Source organism: Impatiens glandulifera, chromosome 2, assembly GCF_907164915.1.
Source record: "Impatiens glandulifera chromosome 2, dImpGla2.1, whole genome shotgun sequence".
NCBI classification, from domain to species: Eukaryota; Viridiplantae; Streptophyta; class Magnoliopsida; order Ericales; family Balsaminaceae; genus Impatiens; species Impatiens glandulifera.
The window spans coordinates 11139127-11156396 of NC_061863.1; the positions used below are offsets into that span (position 1 = coordinate 11139127).

At 36.6% G+C, this 17270-nt stretch overlaps 2 protein-coding genes and 1 non-coding gene across 3 annotated transcripts; 1 reads left to right on the plus strand and 2 right to left on the minus strand.

The window, feature by feature from the left end:
- Positions 1-270: 270 nt before the first annotated feature.
- LOC124925581 (protein WHAT'S THIS FACTOR 1 homolog, chloroplastic) lies at positions 271-1780 on the plus strand. The gene has a single exon (XM_047465624.1). The coding sequence runs from the start codon at positions 303-305 to the stop codon at positions 1557-1559; it is 1257 nt and encodes a 418-aa protein (XP_047321580.1). The 5' UTR covers positions 271-302; the 3' UTR covers positions 1560-1780.
- A 1327-nt stretch (positions 1781-3107) lies between these two features.
- On the minus strand, positions 3108-4446 carry LOC124927239. Its single transcript, XM_047467625.1, has one exon. It carries the CDS (start codon positions 4240-4242, stop codon positions 3394-3396), a length of 849 nt encoding a protein of 282 aa, XP_047323581.1. The 5' UTR covers positions 4243-4446; the 3' UTR covers positions 3108-3393.
- A 4436-nt stretch (positions 4447-8882) lies between these two features.
- TRNAW-CCA lies at positions 8883-8954 on the minus strand. The gene has a single exon. It is a non-coding gene; the product is annotated as a tRNA-Trp (tRNA).
- Positions 8955-17270: the final 8316 nt, after the last annotated feature.

Here is a 17270-nt window from a genome sequence, read left to right on the forward strand (position 1 = left end):
AGTAGGCGGGGGGGCCTTTTTGGAATTTCCCCTGTTATGGGGGCCATTTCATCAAATTTCCCTTTTGCCTCACGCAACAATATTTCACCTGCTGACAAATATTATCCTCTTTGGTCATTTTTCTAAATAGACCTATCATTCCGTCAAATTTTCCATATTGAAAAAAAAAAACTACAAAGTACTCTTTTGAAAATAGAATGATTAATTATATAAAATTTTTAGTTTTAACCGAACCTAAAATAAACTGAAGTCTAAACTTTATTTGTGTTAATAATCTTTATCCCATTTCCCACATTCCAAGCATGTCCTTCCGCCGCCTCGCCGCCGCTCTAAACTCCATCGCCGCCGTTTCACTCTCTCCTCCTCAATCTAAACCCATATTTCATAGAACAATCCAATCTCAACTACTAAACCCTAATCACTCCCTTTTCATCTCCCAATTCTCCACCTCTTTCCTCGTAACCAAAACCCCAAAACAGTTTCGTAAGAAACGCAAGAAAAAAGACAGTCCAAGAACCAAATCCGTCCAACACGATTCACATAAAATCCCCCATTTCGAATCTATAGTTAACCAAGACGCCGCCCTCCGATTCATCATTCGTACAAAAGATTACCTTTCCAAGCAACCAGAACACATCCTCCGTCTAGATGATGCCAGAAAGCTCTATCATGAACTGGGTTTCTCTCGAGGAAGGAATATTCTCCGATTCATCAATGCCCACCCACTTCTTCTCGAAACTTATCGTCATCAGGACGAGAAAATGTGGTTTGGGTTCACTGATTTAATGGAATCGTTAATCCAGGAGGAGGCAGAGATCATGGACGCAATGGAGGCCGACCGTGTGAATACTGTCCGGAAGCTTTTGATGATTTCGGCTAATAAATCAATCCCTTTAAGTAAACTGTATCATCGCAGATCGCTTTTTGGTATACCTGAAGATTTCAGAGACCGTGTTGCTAAGTATCCAAATTATTTCAGAATCAAGGTTGAAGATGATGGTAAGAGGATTCTTGAGCTGGTTAATTGGGATCCATTGCTTGCAGTGAGTGCAATTGAGAAAGAATTCATGGTGGATGAAGATCGGGTAAAGAGTGCTTTTAATTTTCCTATAAAACGCAGGAAACTATTGGATTTACATAAGGATGATTCAAAGAAGCTGGATTTAGCAATCTCGTTGCCTTTAGTATCTCCTTACTCTAATGGGTCGAAGTTGGATAATTGGACTGTGGAAGCAGAGAAATATAGGGTTGGAATCTTGCATGAGTTCTTAAGCTTGACTTTGGAGAAGAAGGCTTCGATTCATCACATAATTGAATTCAAAGAAGAGCTGAGCTTAAATAAGAACACATATGATATGCTTCTGAAGCAGACTAGAAGCTTTTACTTAGCTGGGACAGAGATGAATTGGGTTGTGTTTCTAAGAGATGCTTATGATGAAAATGGAGACTTGATTCATAAAGATCCTCAGGTTCTTTTAAATAGGAAATTGTATGATTATGCAAATGTGAAAGATTTGAAAGAGGCTGAATGTGGGTTTGAAAATGCTGCTACAGATTGAGACTTTGATATCAAAGTGAGTGGATTAACTCTTTTTTTAACTTAATTTTGTTCTAAAATGCATGAAAACCTGTTTATATATCTGTAGGATTGATTGTTATGTTGTATTTGATGCATTTCTATGGGTTAGTATGAACTTTATATTTACTGCACTTTTGTACTTGCTTTATGCATTTGTATTGGATGTTCATTAGTTATGTCCTCAAATGATTGATATCTTGATTACTCAGTCAATATGAATGGACTTTGCATAGTTAGTAGCTGCAAAGTTTGTAAGTAAATGAATTTAGGTAGCTCATGATCCCACTTCAACTTTAGGGCATCCTTAGTCGGAAAACTTAAGGCGTTATTAGTGGAAATTGAACCCGATAGTTCAAGATCTTGAGGTTCAAAATACACGAGTTCTTAAAGATGCATAAAGCCTCTTATTTTTTCCCTTTCAGACCATAAATCTTGCCTGAACTTCTTAGAATAGTTGGGTTCTTAAGGTCTCAAGTTCGAGATTGAGGCAGATGATAAGCTTTTACTTTGTTGAGACAGAAATTAACTGGGCTGTGTTTCTAAGAGATTTTTATCTTCGATTTACAAAAAAAACACGTTAAGTTGAATTTTTGCCGGGTCTACTAAAAACGTCTTAAATTTGGGGTTTCATTAAGGACAAAATTGAATTTTAGGATTGTCTTGCGAGATTTACATGTGAAAAGTGTATCTCATCTTTTCTATTCTATCTATTGTCATTACATGGGATTTCTTATGCCAAACTTGTTTGATCTGGGGTTATTTGATGCAGTGTATTAAGTAAAAGGGGGCGTTTTGAATGATGCGACGGTAGATTAAATTACGATTTATTTGAAAATAATTCCAATTCCAAATAATTCAAATAGAGCTTAAAGTTTCTCATCCTAAGTACTTTTCCCATGTTTTCTATTTTATCTACTTGTGTTGTTGATAAATGAGGAGTTTAGATGGACCCCCATGAATAGAGGTCTCATCATGTGATTGTTTGTGCTTTTAACTTTGTGGTTATTGATTGGTCTACTTGAGAAGCATCTTCTCATTATGAACAATTTATTTATTTTTTCTTAAAGCACAAACTATTCACATGATGAAACTTTCATTAAAATTAAAATTGACCCCACTATTTAAGAATTGTTTTCCTAAAGAGACTATTAAAGAAAGGAAACCAACTTTCATGGAACAATCAATCATCAAACTTTAAATAAGGGTATAAGTAAACTAATTGATCAATCGAACTGATTAACTCCTAAGCCCGACAATTTATAAATCTGTTTAATCATGACTCAACGATTGAGTTGGCCGATTTAATAGTGTTGAACATTCAAACCGATTGAAATATACATAATTTAGTTGATTGAAATGAATCGATGAAACAAAATATTAGGTTTGAATATCAATTTTATTTTTTATTTTGTATAAACTTTGATTAGTTATCTACATGAAAATCACAATACCATAGTCAACTTGATGTCACCAAAATATGTCAATAGTTTAGATGCCCTAACAAGATCAAGAATTGAGAAGCAAAATTATTATTATTTGAAATAGATAATACTTATGATTGCTTCAATTCCATGATGTGAAGAATCAAATAAAACATCATAGACTGAAATTTAAAAACTCACAAAAGAAAAAGGCTGTACAAAATTATTTACATATTTCTCAAATCACACAACCAAATTAGAGTGCCCCCAATTTATTTATCGATTAATAATTCAACAAGCAAGAGGCAAAAATACCCATAATAACTTCCACCCAACTTCATCTTTTCCAATTTTGTCTCCTACAAAGGAGCCGATGATCTCTTGGATCCGGTTTCATCTTTTCCAACTTCGGCTCCTTTGTAGGAGTCGTTGATCTCTTGGATTCGGATTCGGCCTGCCAACCATCCAAGTCTCCTTCACAATATCACCCGAATTCATATAGAAATCTATGTCATGTCTCATAACCGCTTCCAAACTGTTTGTTTTTTTCGAATTCTCTTCTTCTTTCTCTTCTAATCCTATCTCCTCCGGCCAGCTTATGGCTGGAGCAGATCGACTCCTCATTAATAACAAAGCATTTGGCGGCGGCGGAGGACCAAAACTTGAATCTTCCCACCGTTCGCTTTCGTAATGATCAGCCCAATGATGTCGTGTCTCGGGCACGTCATCTTCTTCATCGTCGTCGTCAGATGTCATGGCTGTAGTGGAGAATGATCCTAAACATCGAAAATTAAGCCTAATTCCGCGAAGACATGTCATGAAATGCATGGCTTCTTTCTTGAAAACAGAGGAGTTTAGAAAAGTGTTCTTGATGCTCTGTTTTCTTTTACCACCATGAAGTCTCTCAATTTCTTCAATAACAGACTGCCAATTATTCTTGCTTTTCGGTCTAACTTTAATCTGCCCGGCGCAAGTCACCTTCGGGGATGTGGGTTCTGAGACATCGGAGGTGGATTTTGTCTTAGCCCATAATATTGGGCTTTCCTGGCGGCGGCGGTGGTTGTGGTTGTGGTTGTGGTGGTGGTGGCGGTTGTTGCGGCGGGGAAAGTGGTTTTTCTTGTTGGAAGAATCGGATGAACGAATTGGACTGTTTAAGGGTTTTGGCATTAGTGATAGATGAGCTCTTGATGGAAAACAAACAAGAAGATCAGCAGAGGGTGGTGGAGCTCTCTTATTCATCATATTGAAAACAAAGATAGAAGTTTAGAACTTTGATTCTATATAGTTGTTAGAGTTTGGGACCAGTTTTGTTTGGTTAGATTTTTTAAAAGAGAAAAGGAGGGGAAGTGTAATTTGACAGCTTCCTAATGCTACTTTATGTCCTGTCTTCCTCACTTTGCCAATCTGTTTTTATTTTATTTTTATGAAAGAATGAATAGAAAAGAATTGATAGGCATGGGGTTGAGTTTTCATGAAGATCCAATGATGCTATCCACTAACCAAAGTCTAGTTTATATTTTCCATTATGCATGCACTTGCAATACTCTCAAGTCTCAATTGTCCTTATTTTTCATTTTTATTTATTTGTGGGGGCGATGCAGTTAGTTTACTCGGGAAACGAGCAAAGACATCATTGGGAACGATATGTATATCTTTCTTACTATCTCAAAAAAGATCGAGTGATAATTTTTTCACCATTAACTGACGTGACGTAGGTGTTGTTTTTTTATACTATGTGCCAAAATAGTAAATCGGGTGTTAGAGAATGAGTATATCGAGCTTACTCACAAAGGAAATTGAATGAAATTATAATTGAAAGAAGTAATATTGAAGTGTAGAATGGTAGGATTGTGTCTTGTACTTTAAAAATTGAAAAGTGACAATGATATCATGAAGGAATAGAAAAATAGTGAGTGCAATTGAGAGCATGATCATCAATTTGATTAAGATAGATGGCTTGGCCCCAACATGCCCAACTTTGCTTTAGGACTACCAATTTCGGTTGTTAGATTCCAACTTAGTTTTCTTTTTTGGGTAAGAATGAACTATATATTATTATGGAGTTAGTTATACAAATGAAATTAAGTGAATTATTAGTTGCAACTTTTTTATTGGAGAGTTGAGTCATTATTTTTTTATTTATTTAAAAAAAAGATCGATACATTACTAATGTATAAATATTTTAGCACAACAACAAAAACATGATTGGGGACAAAACCAGGGCGAAAAAAAAAAACGGTAAGAGAGACAGAAATATATCATTTAATGAGTAAGGAATGCAAATGCACGTGACAAGAATACCATTAAAATTACGCCAACTATCATTCAAATGAGTTCAATCAAACAAGTGCAACGGGAGCATAACGCAAATGCCATCGAAAATACGTTTAGGAAAGAATGAGAAGAAATTGGAAGGTAAAAATACCATCCTAATTGGTATATTCCAAAAAAGTTTGCATGATATATTCATTACAAAACAAGTATTCTTAACTAGAATTTTACATTTAAAATGTAGTAATCACTCAAGTATTTATCAGATCATGAGTCAACTAGGACTTTTTTTATTTATTAAAAAACAAAATAAATTAAAAGCATTTGTGATAATTAATCACAAATCTACAAAGATCACCAAAACAAGGCTACAAGAGTATGTCTCGAAGGACAAATATATATATATATAAAAAAAGGATAGGGAAATAAACTATTCATTCACAATTGTGCTTGTAAAAATATCAAATGCTTTCTTTTTATAAGATTCCAAATTGTGATGCTTAATCTTTTTCTCTTCTTGAAGATGCCTTTTTTACCATTTAAGTATTTTGTCACCATTGTTTCAATTGTCCCTTTAATATTTTTTCTTCTTTTAAGTGGAATTTTAATCACATGTGTATGCACTCATTCATGTTATTATTAAGATGGGTTACTTTGGACCAAAAGGTGAAGTTGGGGGTGCCAACAACCATTTTTTTAGTGCCATGATGATTCACTAATTTCAAATTATATTTTATAAAAAAAAGTTTACTATTTATTATATTACCTCTAATTGTCATTATATATATATATATATATATATATATATATATATATATATATATATATATATATATATATATATATATATTACAAAAATCTGAATAAATTACTTTAGAATATATTAATAAATCACGATAATAAAGTGTTTTATATAGAATCTTTAATATTTTATGATAAATATGATGAAGTTAGTGTTAGAATTATCTTAATTATATCATAATTTAATGTCTGAGAAATTAAAACTGAATATGGCGGAAACGTACCTTAATTTGATGAATCATAAATCTTCTCTTTCTTAGACTTTGCATGGATTGAATAATTCTTTAATCACTTTTTTTTTTAACTTTCCTTATATGGAATTGTTCTTCCATTTGATGAATACGTCAATAATTTTCTCTCTCTGTTGATGGGGAGGCAAAAGAGAATTGTTCGTATTTCAAATGAGGACCATTACCAGGCACTCCATTTTGCTGTGAGGATCTTAGAGCTGTAGGAATCAACTAATTCCATTTTCTTCATAAAAACAGTTAAAAATATCAGAAGTAAATTCTTCACCTCTATCGGCTCTCAACGCTTGAATCATATAGTTAGGCTCTTTCTCCACCAAAGTTTTGAAATTATTAAAAGTATCAAAACTCTTAAATTTTTCTTTCAAAAATAAACCAACGTCTTTCAACTAAAATCATCGATGAAAAGTAAGAAATAATTATTTTTACCATAAGACGATGGTTTGATCGGTCCACAAACTTCAACATGAATTAATTCGAGTGGCTTCGTTGCTTTTGACGTTGCTTCCTTCGGAAACCTTTATTTTGCGTGTTTTCTTATAAGACACGCTTCACAAAGTTGATCTGGATGATTGATCAAAGGCATCCTCTTCACCATTTTCTTTTTTGACATTATTTTTAGGCCACCGAAATAGAGATGTCCCATCCTCATGTGCCAACACCATGCTGGATCCGTTATAGACACTTACAAGCAATTTGGTCCTTCAGTTTGAATAACGAGTGAAAACATCATACTCTTTGACATCGTCACCTTCACAATTATGTTAGCGCTTCTGTCTCGTAGCCAAATATTACGATCCTTCATTAAAATTTGATAGCCTATTTCCATGAGTTGCCATAAATTCAAAATATTACTCTTTAATTTAGGGACATAATACACATCGGAAACAAACTTGTGTGTATTTTCCTTTAACTAAATCAAAATGGTACATTTTACTTCACTTTAGATTTTCGAAGCATCTCTAAACGTGATATTTTCGGTTGCCTTTTTCTCAATCTCAACGATTTTTGAGTTATTACCACACATGTGGTTACTCGTACCGTTGCCAAGATACCATTGACTTTCTCCTCTAATAACTTCTTGATTTAGTACCAACATCAATGTTGACTCCTCCGTTTCTTTCTCTTCCATGAGATTGACTTATACTTTCGCATCATCGACATACCATTAGTTACGAGCATAATGACCCAATTTGTGATAATTGTAGCACTCAACGCGCGACTTTTCGTATCCCTTCTCGTATTCATCACTTCCTTGTCCTCGTTCGCGTCCTATTTATTTTCCTCTACCACTACCTCTTAGATTTCCTCGAAGCTTTTCATCATTTTCTCTCTCGATCTCTGGATTTATTCCATGTCTTTGACTGCCACCACAATAATAACATCGACCTCGACCACGGCCTCGGTGAACTACGCTCTCATTTTCGCCAAACAAATGCTTGACTAGAAGGGCTTGTTCCAAAGGCTCATTCTTGTGTTTGTTCATTCGTTTTTATTGCACCTGTAACGATCCATTTAATTCATCGATTTAGAGTTTCTCCAAATCTATGTTCTATTCAATTTCAACAGCTACATGGCCAAATCTTTGATGTAGAGAGCGTAAAATTTTCTCGATTACTCGAATATCTTCTATGATTTTTCCATTTCGCTTCATCTGGTTGACGATAATAAGATCTACGTGAAATAGTCTGAAATATACTCTAATGCTTCCTGATGAAGAGCTTTAAATTCTCCCCGTAAAATCTGAAGCCGCACCTATTTTACTTTAACAACTCCTTTGTGGAAATTTTCTAGAATTTCTCATGCCTCTTTCGACGTTGAGGCATTTGTTAATCATTCTTTTTGTTCTTCTCGAACACTTGAATCATAGTCAACATCGCATCCTCATTAGGTTCGACATTTCCACCGCTTACGATTTTCCATGCACCTTAGGAACCGAGTAACGTCTTTACTCAGACAGACCAACTTTCATAGTTGTCCTTCTAAGACGCATATATTACTTTGATACCATTTTGTTGGAAACGTTAGTGGGCAATCAACACATTCTCTCACAAACTCAAGATAATAAGATTCAAAAGAAAATGGGAAGATATTTTATTTCATTTCATCTTTCTTTCATAGTTTAAACTTTTGGGTGACTCTTTAATTTGTTAATTAATTTTATTTTCAACACATCTTTATTCAATAAATAATATTAATATTATTGGGTTAGGATCTTTAAAGATTCTTCGGAGTTTGACGCTTAACAAGGAATCATTGTTCATTAACATTTAACTTTGTTTGACTCAATAAGTGGAAGAGATTCTATGTTTTCTTGTTTATTGTGGTTGCCAAGATTAATTCTATTTGAGAACGAATCTCAAAAGTATAGGAGAAAAAAAGAATTTTTTTATTAATATGGTTTGATCACCAAAGTTGATTGATTATCTTTATTTACCTTCATTTCAAATAGAACAAAGTAAAGTAACAAATAACATTTAAAAAAAATTGATTATCTTTATTTACATTCATTTCAAATAGAACAAAAGTAAAGTAACAAATAACATTTTTAAAAAAATTACTTGAACCTGACGTGAATCGAACACGCAACCTTCTGATCTGGAGTCAGACGCGCTACCATTGCGCCACAGATCCAATTGTTAAAAGCTTGATATAAATTTGTATTAATATATTAATTCTCAATACTGATCATTAATTGAAAAATTGGTAAATTTATACTTGAGATTTGACTAATTTTTAAATTTATCTATGACCTAAAAATAAGTTTTTTTTACACTTTAACGTTATTAGAAGTTCTTAAATTTGTAAAAATTGATGGTATAATTTTTAAAAAACGGTGTTAAATACTTATCAAGGGTGACGTGATTCTTACCTTGCTTCACAACTCCAACAATCAAATATCCGCCCAGTCTTGGACCGACTCCTCTTATTCATCGACATAAATATGCTCTTAACTCGGTTGAAATTTATATTATTAGCTCTGCCCCTATTTTCAACATTTAGAGCAGAACCTTTTAACGTTTCACTAGAATAGATTTTATGAATCTCTTCAGTAAGAATACGATCTCTAACTTTAATAAATTTCATTTTAAAATTTTCAATAGAGTTGTTAATTGCTGCCCTCATTGGTTCCCAACTATTTGGTAGAGATGCTAACAAAATCAGGGCACTAACTTCATCCCAAAATCAATCTCAAAAGATAAAAGTTGATTCACAATTGTATTAAATTCGTTCAAATGAGTAGTGATAGAAGTACCATAAACCATTCTTAAATTGAAGAGTCTTTTCATTAAATATACCTTGTTGTTAGAAAATGGTTTATCATACATATCAGAAAGAGCTTTCATCAGACCCATGGTGGTCTTATCCTTTGCTACATTGTGAGCAACCGGGCTAGCGTCAACCGGACAACTCCTAAACCATGTCTATCAAGGAGTTTCCATTCAACTTCATCAATCTTCTCTGATTTATCACTCAAAAGAATATGAAGTTTTTTTTCTATAGAGATAATCTTCAATCTGCATCCTCCAGAATGCATAATTCGTTCCATCAAATCTTTTAATCCCGTGTCATATACTATTCTCATTTTCCATCGTTTCCAATGTTCCGATCTAGCCTAACAGCTCTGATACCAGTTGTTAGGATTTGGATCCCTAAAATCTGACCTGCTAGAAACGATCTGTAAAAACACAAGAAAGAAGAGAACAAGAAGACACCGATTTATAGTGGTTCACTCAAATGAGTTACGTCCACTTCAGCCGCCACCATATTTCACTATGAAGAAAAAGAGGGAATACTTCAGCCGTCCACAGAGTTTTTGACTCACACTTTATTTCTCTAGAATTCTGTCTTATTAATGTAAACCCTTAATAATAACATATTTATATGGTAAACATTCATGTAATAAAACCAAAATAAATCATGGTCAGGCCCAAACCAAACTAAATACAAACTCAATAAAATCTAATTAACTATTATAGAATTTATTGTAAGTGTAGACTCCATAACTCAACATGTGGCATAGTTCGACACTTCATAGTCCGAAAAACACCACAGTATAAGTATCAGAACATATGAACACGAAATTTGTGGAGAAAGTCGGTTGTATGTTGTCTAATGCTGGGTTAAACATGAAATTTTAGGCAGAAGTTGTGTCATACACTCAACATTTGATAAGTGTCTACCATCATTTGCATTTGATGACAAGACTCTGTTAGAAGTATGGTATTAAAACCTGCAACTGATTATAATTCTTTGCATATTTTTTGGTTCTACATCATATTATCATGTAGTTGAATCAAAGTACAATCCACAAGCAAAGAAGGCTCTTTTATGGAATTTTCTACTAGAGTTAAAGGATATCGCCTGGTGTTTAGATGCAAAGAAAATCATTATCAGTAGTGATCCTTATTAAGGAATATGGAAAAGTTATTGTCAATGTTTTGCACAATTAAATTGCACATCGGATGATAATGAGAGTGAAAGAAGTTTCTTAGTATATAAAAGAAACTGTCATCACAATTAGAATCTCACATCGGAAGATGATGGGAGTGAGAGAAGTTTCTTAGTCTATAAAAGAAACTCATCTCCCTTTGATTTGTCGCACTCATATTTGTATCTCTTCTTCCTTATTAGTTGATAGACTTAGGTCTCGAAGATGTAGACAATATTTGACTGAACTCCGTTATCAAATTCCTTCTTCCTTCTTTCGTTTGTTTTTTCTTTTATCTGTCAGTTTTCAACGACAACTCTCACATTAAGATAACACGTTCTTAATTACTCGACTTTAAACCTCATAAAAAATCTTTGTATATAGTTTTGGAAAATGTAAAGATGATTGATAATACATTTTATAAATTGGACAAATAAGGAGAGATTCATTCTTAGGAAATACATCGAGAGGCTGAAAAAATTACTTGCAAACACCCTAACAAATGTCAAATATGAATTACAAGCTAGACTGAGAGACGAAATTTAATATATTACCTTTAATTTAGTTTATGCAGTATTTGGATATTAATAATATTAATGATAAACATAAACCACTCATCTTGATCAATAGAATTTAAACTAGTGTGACCATATAACTTTTAAGTATTATTTATAAGAGGATATCTACATTATTTTTTATTTTACAAAAAATATATATATATATATATATAATCACTTATAAATTTGGTAACAAAAAATTTACTTAGTAGTGGACAAGCTGAGATATTTACTGTCACACGGGTAAATTACGCAGCAGATTTTTATTAACTTTTTCGCCCTTGTGCGGCTTGTTTTGCGCACCAAAACAATCAGCCAAACTCCAACACCGAGTCTTATTTCTCACACAAAAATAAACAGCAAACTCACAACAATCAATAAGTATGCAAGAAAGTAAAAGACACACAGAATTACGAGCCACTCCCAACTTTATAATATATTTCGCTCACAAATAACTATTACAAAGAAGACTATAAACTCACTTGGCTGCACACAAAATGACTCTCACTAGTTGTGGGTATTTTTCTACCAAAACTCAAACAACCGTCTTTGTGCAGCTCAAGAGTTATATTTATAGCCAAAGAAATAACAGAGGCCTAGGAAAATAACTGCCTCAGAACGTGGGGTCTAACTGCTCGGCCGTGGGTGCTGAATCGTGGGTCTCAACCGCCAGTACTCGGTCTTTAACTGCTAGTACTCGGTCTTTAACTTCCCACTATCCAGTCCCACGGTCTTCCTCGGTCAAGCTGCGCCACAAGCTTCTAGACGTGGGTATAACTGCAAGTAGTGGGCTGCAACCGTCCACTACACCCACGTTTTCCCTCGGACCCAGCTGCTGTTGACTTTATCCCCCACTTCGGTCCATCATGCCGACTTTCTCGGTCCTCAACCCATCATTCCGATATTTCCGGGTCCACAACTCATCATGCCGACATTTCAGGGTCCCTCGTCTAATCGCCCTCGGTCCTTCTCTAACCGTCATCGGTCGACTCCGTATTTTCCGCACTTGGTGCGCGCACTCTCAATGGGTTGGTCATTGTCACTATTTTGCACCTAGGTCGCACGCACACGACCACACTTCAGCTCGGTCTCGGCACTCCGCATCATGCCGAGCCAAACCCGTCTGCTAGAATCCATCTCTTGGTCCTTGTATTTAAAACTCGCGTCCCGACAGAAACTTTCGACACTTAGCACTTCGCAACTCTGGTGCCCATGCCGCACATCCGCGACATTCTTTTTAGGCACCTCTCGGTTCTAGCCCTCCTAAATCAAGCCAAGACCGAGGCCAACATTCAAGGCTGTAACATACCACCCCTACTAGAGGAATCCAACGTCCTCGTTGGGGCTTGCACCAACCCTGCCTCGCTCAAGCACATGAAAATTATTTTCTCGGTCTTCTTGGTCGAACTCTCTTTCAGCCTTGCCATCAGGACCGTGTACTTGTATAACCTGTCCACTCTTGGGACCGAGGTCTTCTTGCTCGCCTTCAGGAATATTTCCGCACCCAAGTATTTGAAAAACTTTTCCTCGGTTTTCTCATTGGAACCCGCCTTTGGAACCCCCATTAAGACCGTATACTTGACTGATCTGCCCACACACGGGATAGAGATCTTCCCACTTGCACTTGGGAATTCGAGAACGAAGCCCTTTGAGAGATATCTCACCAATCTCCCCAGAATATGTGATGGTCGCTATAGCAGACCCACTTTCATCTTCTTCTCGGTCTTGTCTAGTTTACACACTAAACAAGCCATCAAATTCACACGCGGCTGATGTTTAGGGTCCTCCCTGGTTACCTTTCGAGCATCTTTCGAAAGTCTGGACCCAGCAAGCGTCGGGACCTTAGAAAAGGCCGACACTTGGCCCTTTCTGGCCTTCATCTCCAACCCAGTCGACGCTTCTGCCTCCTTTTCCCCCACACGGCTTTCAACTAGCTGCATGGCTGCAAGGCATCTCAACTTACTTTTATTTGGAGATTTGTAAGTTCCTGTTATGAATGAGGGGTTCTTGGGATCACCAATGAAAATCCCTCCCAAGTGAGGCATCACCACCACCATCGCTTGGACCAGAAACTCAAGTCATAGAATGACTTCATAATCATCTAAAGGGACAACCATCAACTCGACCTGCCACTGCCAACTTCCCACTTGGAGATCGGCCTTGGCCATGCCTTTATTTGGCGTGGCTTCAGAATTCACGGCCTTCAATCGGCCCTTTTGTGGGGACATCACCAATCCCAGCTTTTGAATCTCTCGGTCTGCAACAAAATTATGTATGGCCCATGAATCAACCAGTGCCATCACCTCCCTTTCATTTATGCAGACTTTCACAAACATCAATTCCATCCCCAGAAATGATTTCTCCGCATGCAAGGCACTCAATAGCTGCATCGGATTCACCCTTGCAGGAGCTTCTTCACTAGGCTCCTCATCTTTCTCGGCCAAGAGTGCTGCTACTCTTGCACGCTTTGGTCAGCCCTTCATGCGGTGGTCTCCTTCACAAATAAAGCACCCCTGGTTGGCACGATCCTGGAAAGAAAAGCTCCTTTTTGTTTCATTTTTGTTGCTAGATCCCTCGGACTTGGCTGCCTCTGTTTCATAAGATTTAGTCTTCCCCTTGTCCCTTTGAGTGTGCTTCTTAGCATCAGGATCATCTCCCCCGATTGCTTTGAAGTCCACTAAGCGATCAGCCGCAGCAACGGCCGAGGGCAAGTTCTTCACATTTTGCCTCCTTAGCTCGGTTTGTGCCCACAGTTGCAAACCAGATAAAAAGTTAAACAATTTATCTTCTTCGGACATGTCCTTCACATCCAACATTAGGGAAGTAAAATCCCTCACATAATCCCTGGTCGACCCAGCATGTTTCAAGTTTCGAAGGGCTTCTCTCGCCCTCCAAGACGAGTTTCGAGGTAAAAACTGCTCCTTCAGCTCACACTTTATGATTTCCCACGAGTTAATCTTAGCTCGATTCACACTCGTATCATCTGATAAGTGCGCTCTCCACCACAGCTTTGCATCCCCCGCAAGGTACATGCTTGTGATCGAAACTCTTTCCTCTTCAGGGATCTTCACTGCTGCGAAATAAGTTTCCATATCCCACAGAAAATTCTCTAACTCTTTGGCACTTCTCATGCCACCAAAGGGTTTTAGTTCCGGTACTTTAAATCTAGATGCAGAAACAGGGGTTGTGGCATGGCTGCTGTCAACAACTTTCTTCAAGAGTCTGATTTCCATGTCAAAGTGCTCCAACCTGGACTCCAAGTCCCCTTCAGTTACCAGCGCTGTCTGGCCAACCGACTTTGAAGTTTCAACAATTCTCTTCAAGAGTTTGATTTCAGTCTCCAAGTGTTTCAGTTTGGATTCTAAGTCCTCTTGTGTTACCAGATTCTCCAGTCTGGACTCTAGGTCCTCTTCAGTCACCAAATCCTCCAGTTTGGACTGTAGGTCCTCTTCGGTCACCAACTGCTCCAGTCTGGACTCTAGGTTCTTTTCTGTTTCCAGCGCCCTCCGACCAACTAACACTGAAACTTCAGCAATTGAGTTTCTAGCAGACAACCATTCTGTGTTTAAGTCGTTGATCTGAGAAAATATGGAGGCATCGTCTCCAGTATTTGGGACTCCTACCAGCGCTTCCAAGCGCCTCAGCCTTGGCTCCATCTCTAGAGTAAGGCCTCAGGTTTCTCTTCTTTTTGTCATGTTTGATAGAAATCGCAAACGGGGCTCTGATACCACCTGTCACACGGGCAAATTACGCAACAGAATTTTACTAACTTTTTCGCCCTTGTGCGGCTTGTTTTGTGCACCAAAACAATCAGCCAAACTCCAACACCGAGGCTTATTTCTCACACAGAAATAAACAACAAACTCACAACAATCAATAAGTATGCAAGAAAGTAAAAGACACGCAGAATTACGGGCCACGCCCAACTTTATAATATTATTTCGCTCACAAATAACTATTACAAAGAAGACTACTCACTTGGCTACACACAAAATGACGCTCACTAGTTTTGGGTATTTTTCTACCAAAACTCAACCAACCGTCTTTGTGCTGCTCAAGTGTTATATTTATAGCCAAAGAAATAACATAGGTCTAGGAAAATAACTGCCTCAGAACGTGGGGTCTAACTGCTCGGCCGTGGGTGCTGAATCGTGGGTCTCAACCGCCAGTACTCGGTCTTTAACTGCCAGTACTCAGTCTTTAACTGCCCACTATCCAGTCCCACGGTCTTCCTCGGTCAAGTTGCGTCACAAGCTTCTGGACGTGGGTATAACTGCAAGTAGTGGGCTGTAACCGTCCACTACACCCACGTTTTCTCTCGGACCCAGCTGCTGCTGACTTTATCCCCCACTTCGGTCCATCATGCCGACTTTCTCGGTCCTCAACCCATCATTCCGATATTTCCGGGTCCACAACTCATCATGCCGACATTTCAAGGTCCCTCGTCTGATCGCCCTCGGTCCTTCTCTAACCGTCATCGGTCGACTTCGTATTTTCCGCACTCGGTGCACGCACTCTCAATGCGCTGGCCGTTGTCACTCTTTTGCACCTAGGTCGCACGCACACGACCACACTTCAGCTCGGTCTCGGCACTCCGCATCATGCCGAGCCAAACCTGCCTGTTAGCATCTATCTGTCGGTCCTTGTATTTAAAACTCGCATCCCGACAGAAACTTTTGACACTTAGCACTTCGCAACTCTAGTGCTCATGCCGCACACCCGCAACATTCTTTTTAGGCACCTCTCGGTCCTAACCCTCCGCAATCAAGCCAAGACCGAGGCCAACATTCAAGGATATTAATAATATTAATGATAAACATAAACCACTCATCTTGATCAATATAATTTAAACTAGTGTGACCATATAACTTTTAAGTATTATTTATAAGAGGATATCTACATTATTTTTTATTTTACAAAATATATATATATATATATAATCACTTATAAATTTGGTAACAAAAAATTTACTTAGTAGTGGACAAGTTGAGATATCCACCATGGTTGAATACCTTTGTTGCTTATTTTCAGTTTCGATAAGAATTCAAGCATCGTTTGCAGGTGGTGAAAGAATTGAAGAGGAAGGATTTGATTCAATCGGAAGGTTAGTTTGTTTACTGTTTGCAAATTGACTAATTCCAATTTCTTTAATCAATATATTTTTTATTATTATAACTATGAGTTATTATATTTGGTGCAAATCTATTATATTAGGGACGTAAGAAAAATAGGTAGCAAAAATCGAAAATGTGACACTCGAAAATTCCTTTGTCCCGGAAAGCTTTTGAAAAGACTTTTATTCAAATTTATTTAGCCTTATTTGCGTGTCAAAAATCTTTTATTTAAAAGATGTACAAACTTTTATTTCAATATTTTTAAAATTAATTATAACAATAATTATTTTTTTATCAAATTTAAATAATCTTTTAAATTTAAATAATAAATTATAATTTGATTAAAAAATTTTATTTTAAATTAATTGAAAATATTATTTATTTGATTAAAGAGTCATTAATTGATTTTTTAATATAAAATATGTGTATACGTGTATAAACGTAATTTTATCGAAGATTTTGATGAGTTCAATGTTAGGAATTTCAAGTTGAATAATACTTGCTATTGAAATCAATTGATCTGATTAATTTCACAAGTCAACCAAATCATACTAGCAGATCAGCAAAGTAATAAAGAACACCAGATTTACGTGGAAAACCCTCTCAACACGGAGGGTAAAAAACCACGGGGCAAAACCAACAGATTTCACTAATCAGGAAGAAACCGATATAATTGTTTTTCTCAACTTTAAACCTAAAGTTGAGGTATACATACAGAGAAACTAATTTCATTCAAACCCAAACAAATCTAGGTTTGAGAAATTATGAAATTCCCTTTACAAGTAAGAGAGAAATGAACCTGAGGGTAATCAAGACAAAGAAGGTGATACTCTGTTCTCCTTCTCTT

Coding starts and splice junctions, on each gene's coding strand:
- LOC124925581 (XM_047465624.1), top strand. CDS start 303: ATGTCCTTCCGCCGCCTCGCCGCCGCTCTAAACTCCATCGCCGCCGTT.
- LOC124927239 (XM_047467625.1), bottom strand. CDS start 4,242: ATGATGAATAAGAGAGCTCCACCACCCTCTGCTGATCTTCTTGTTTGT.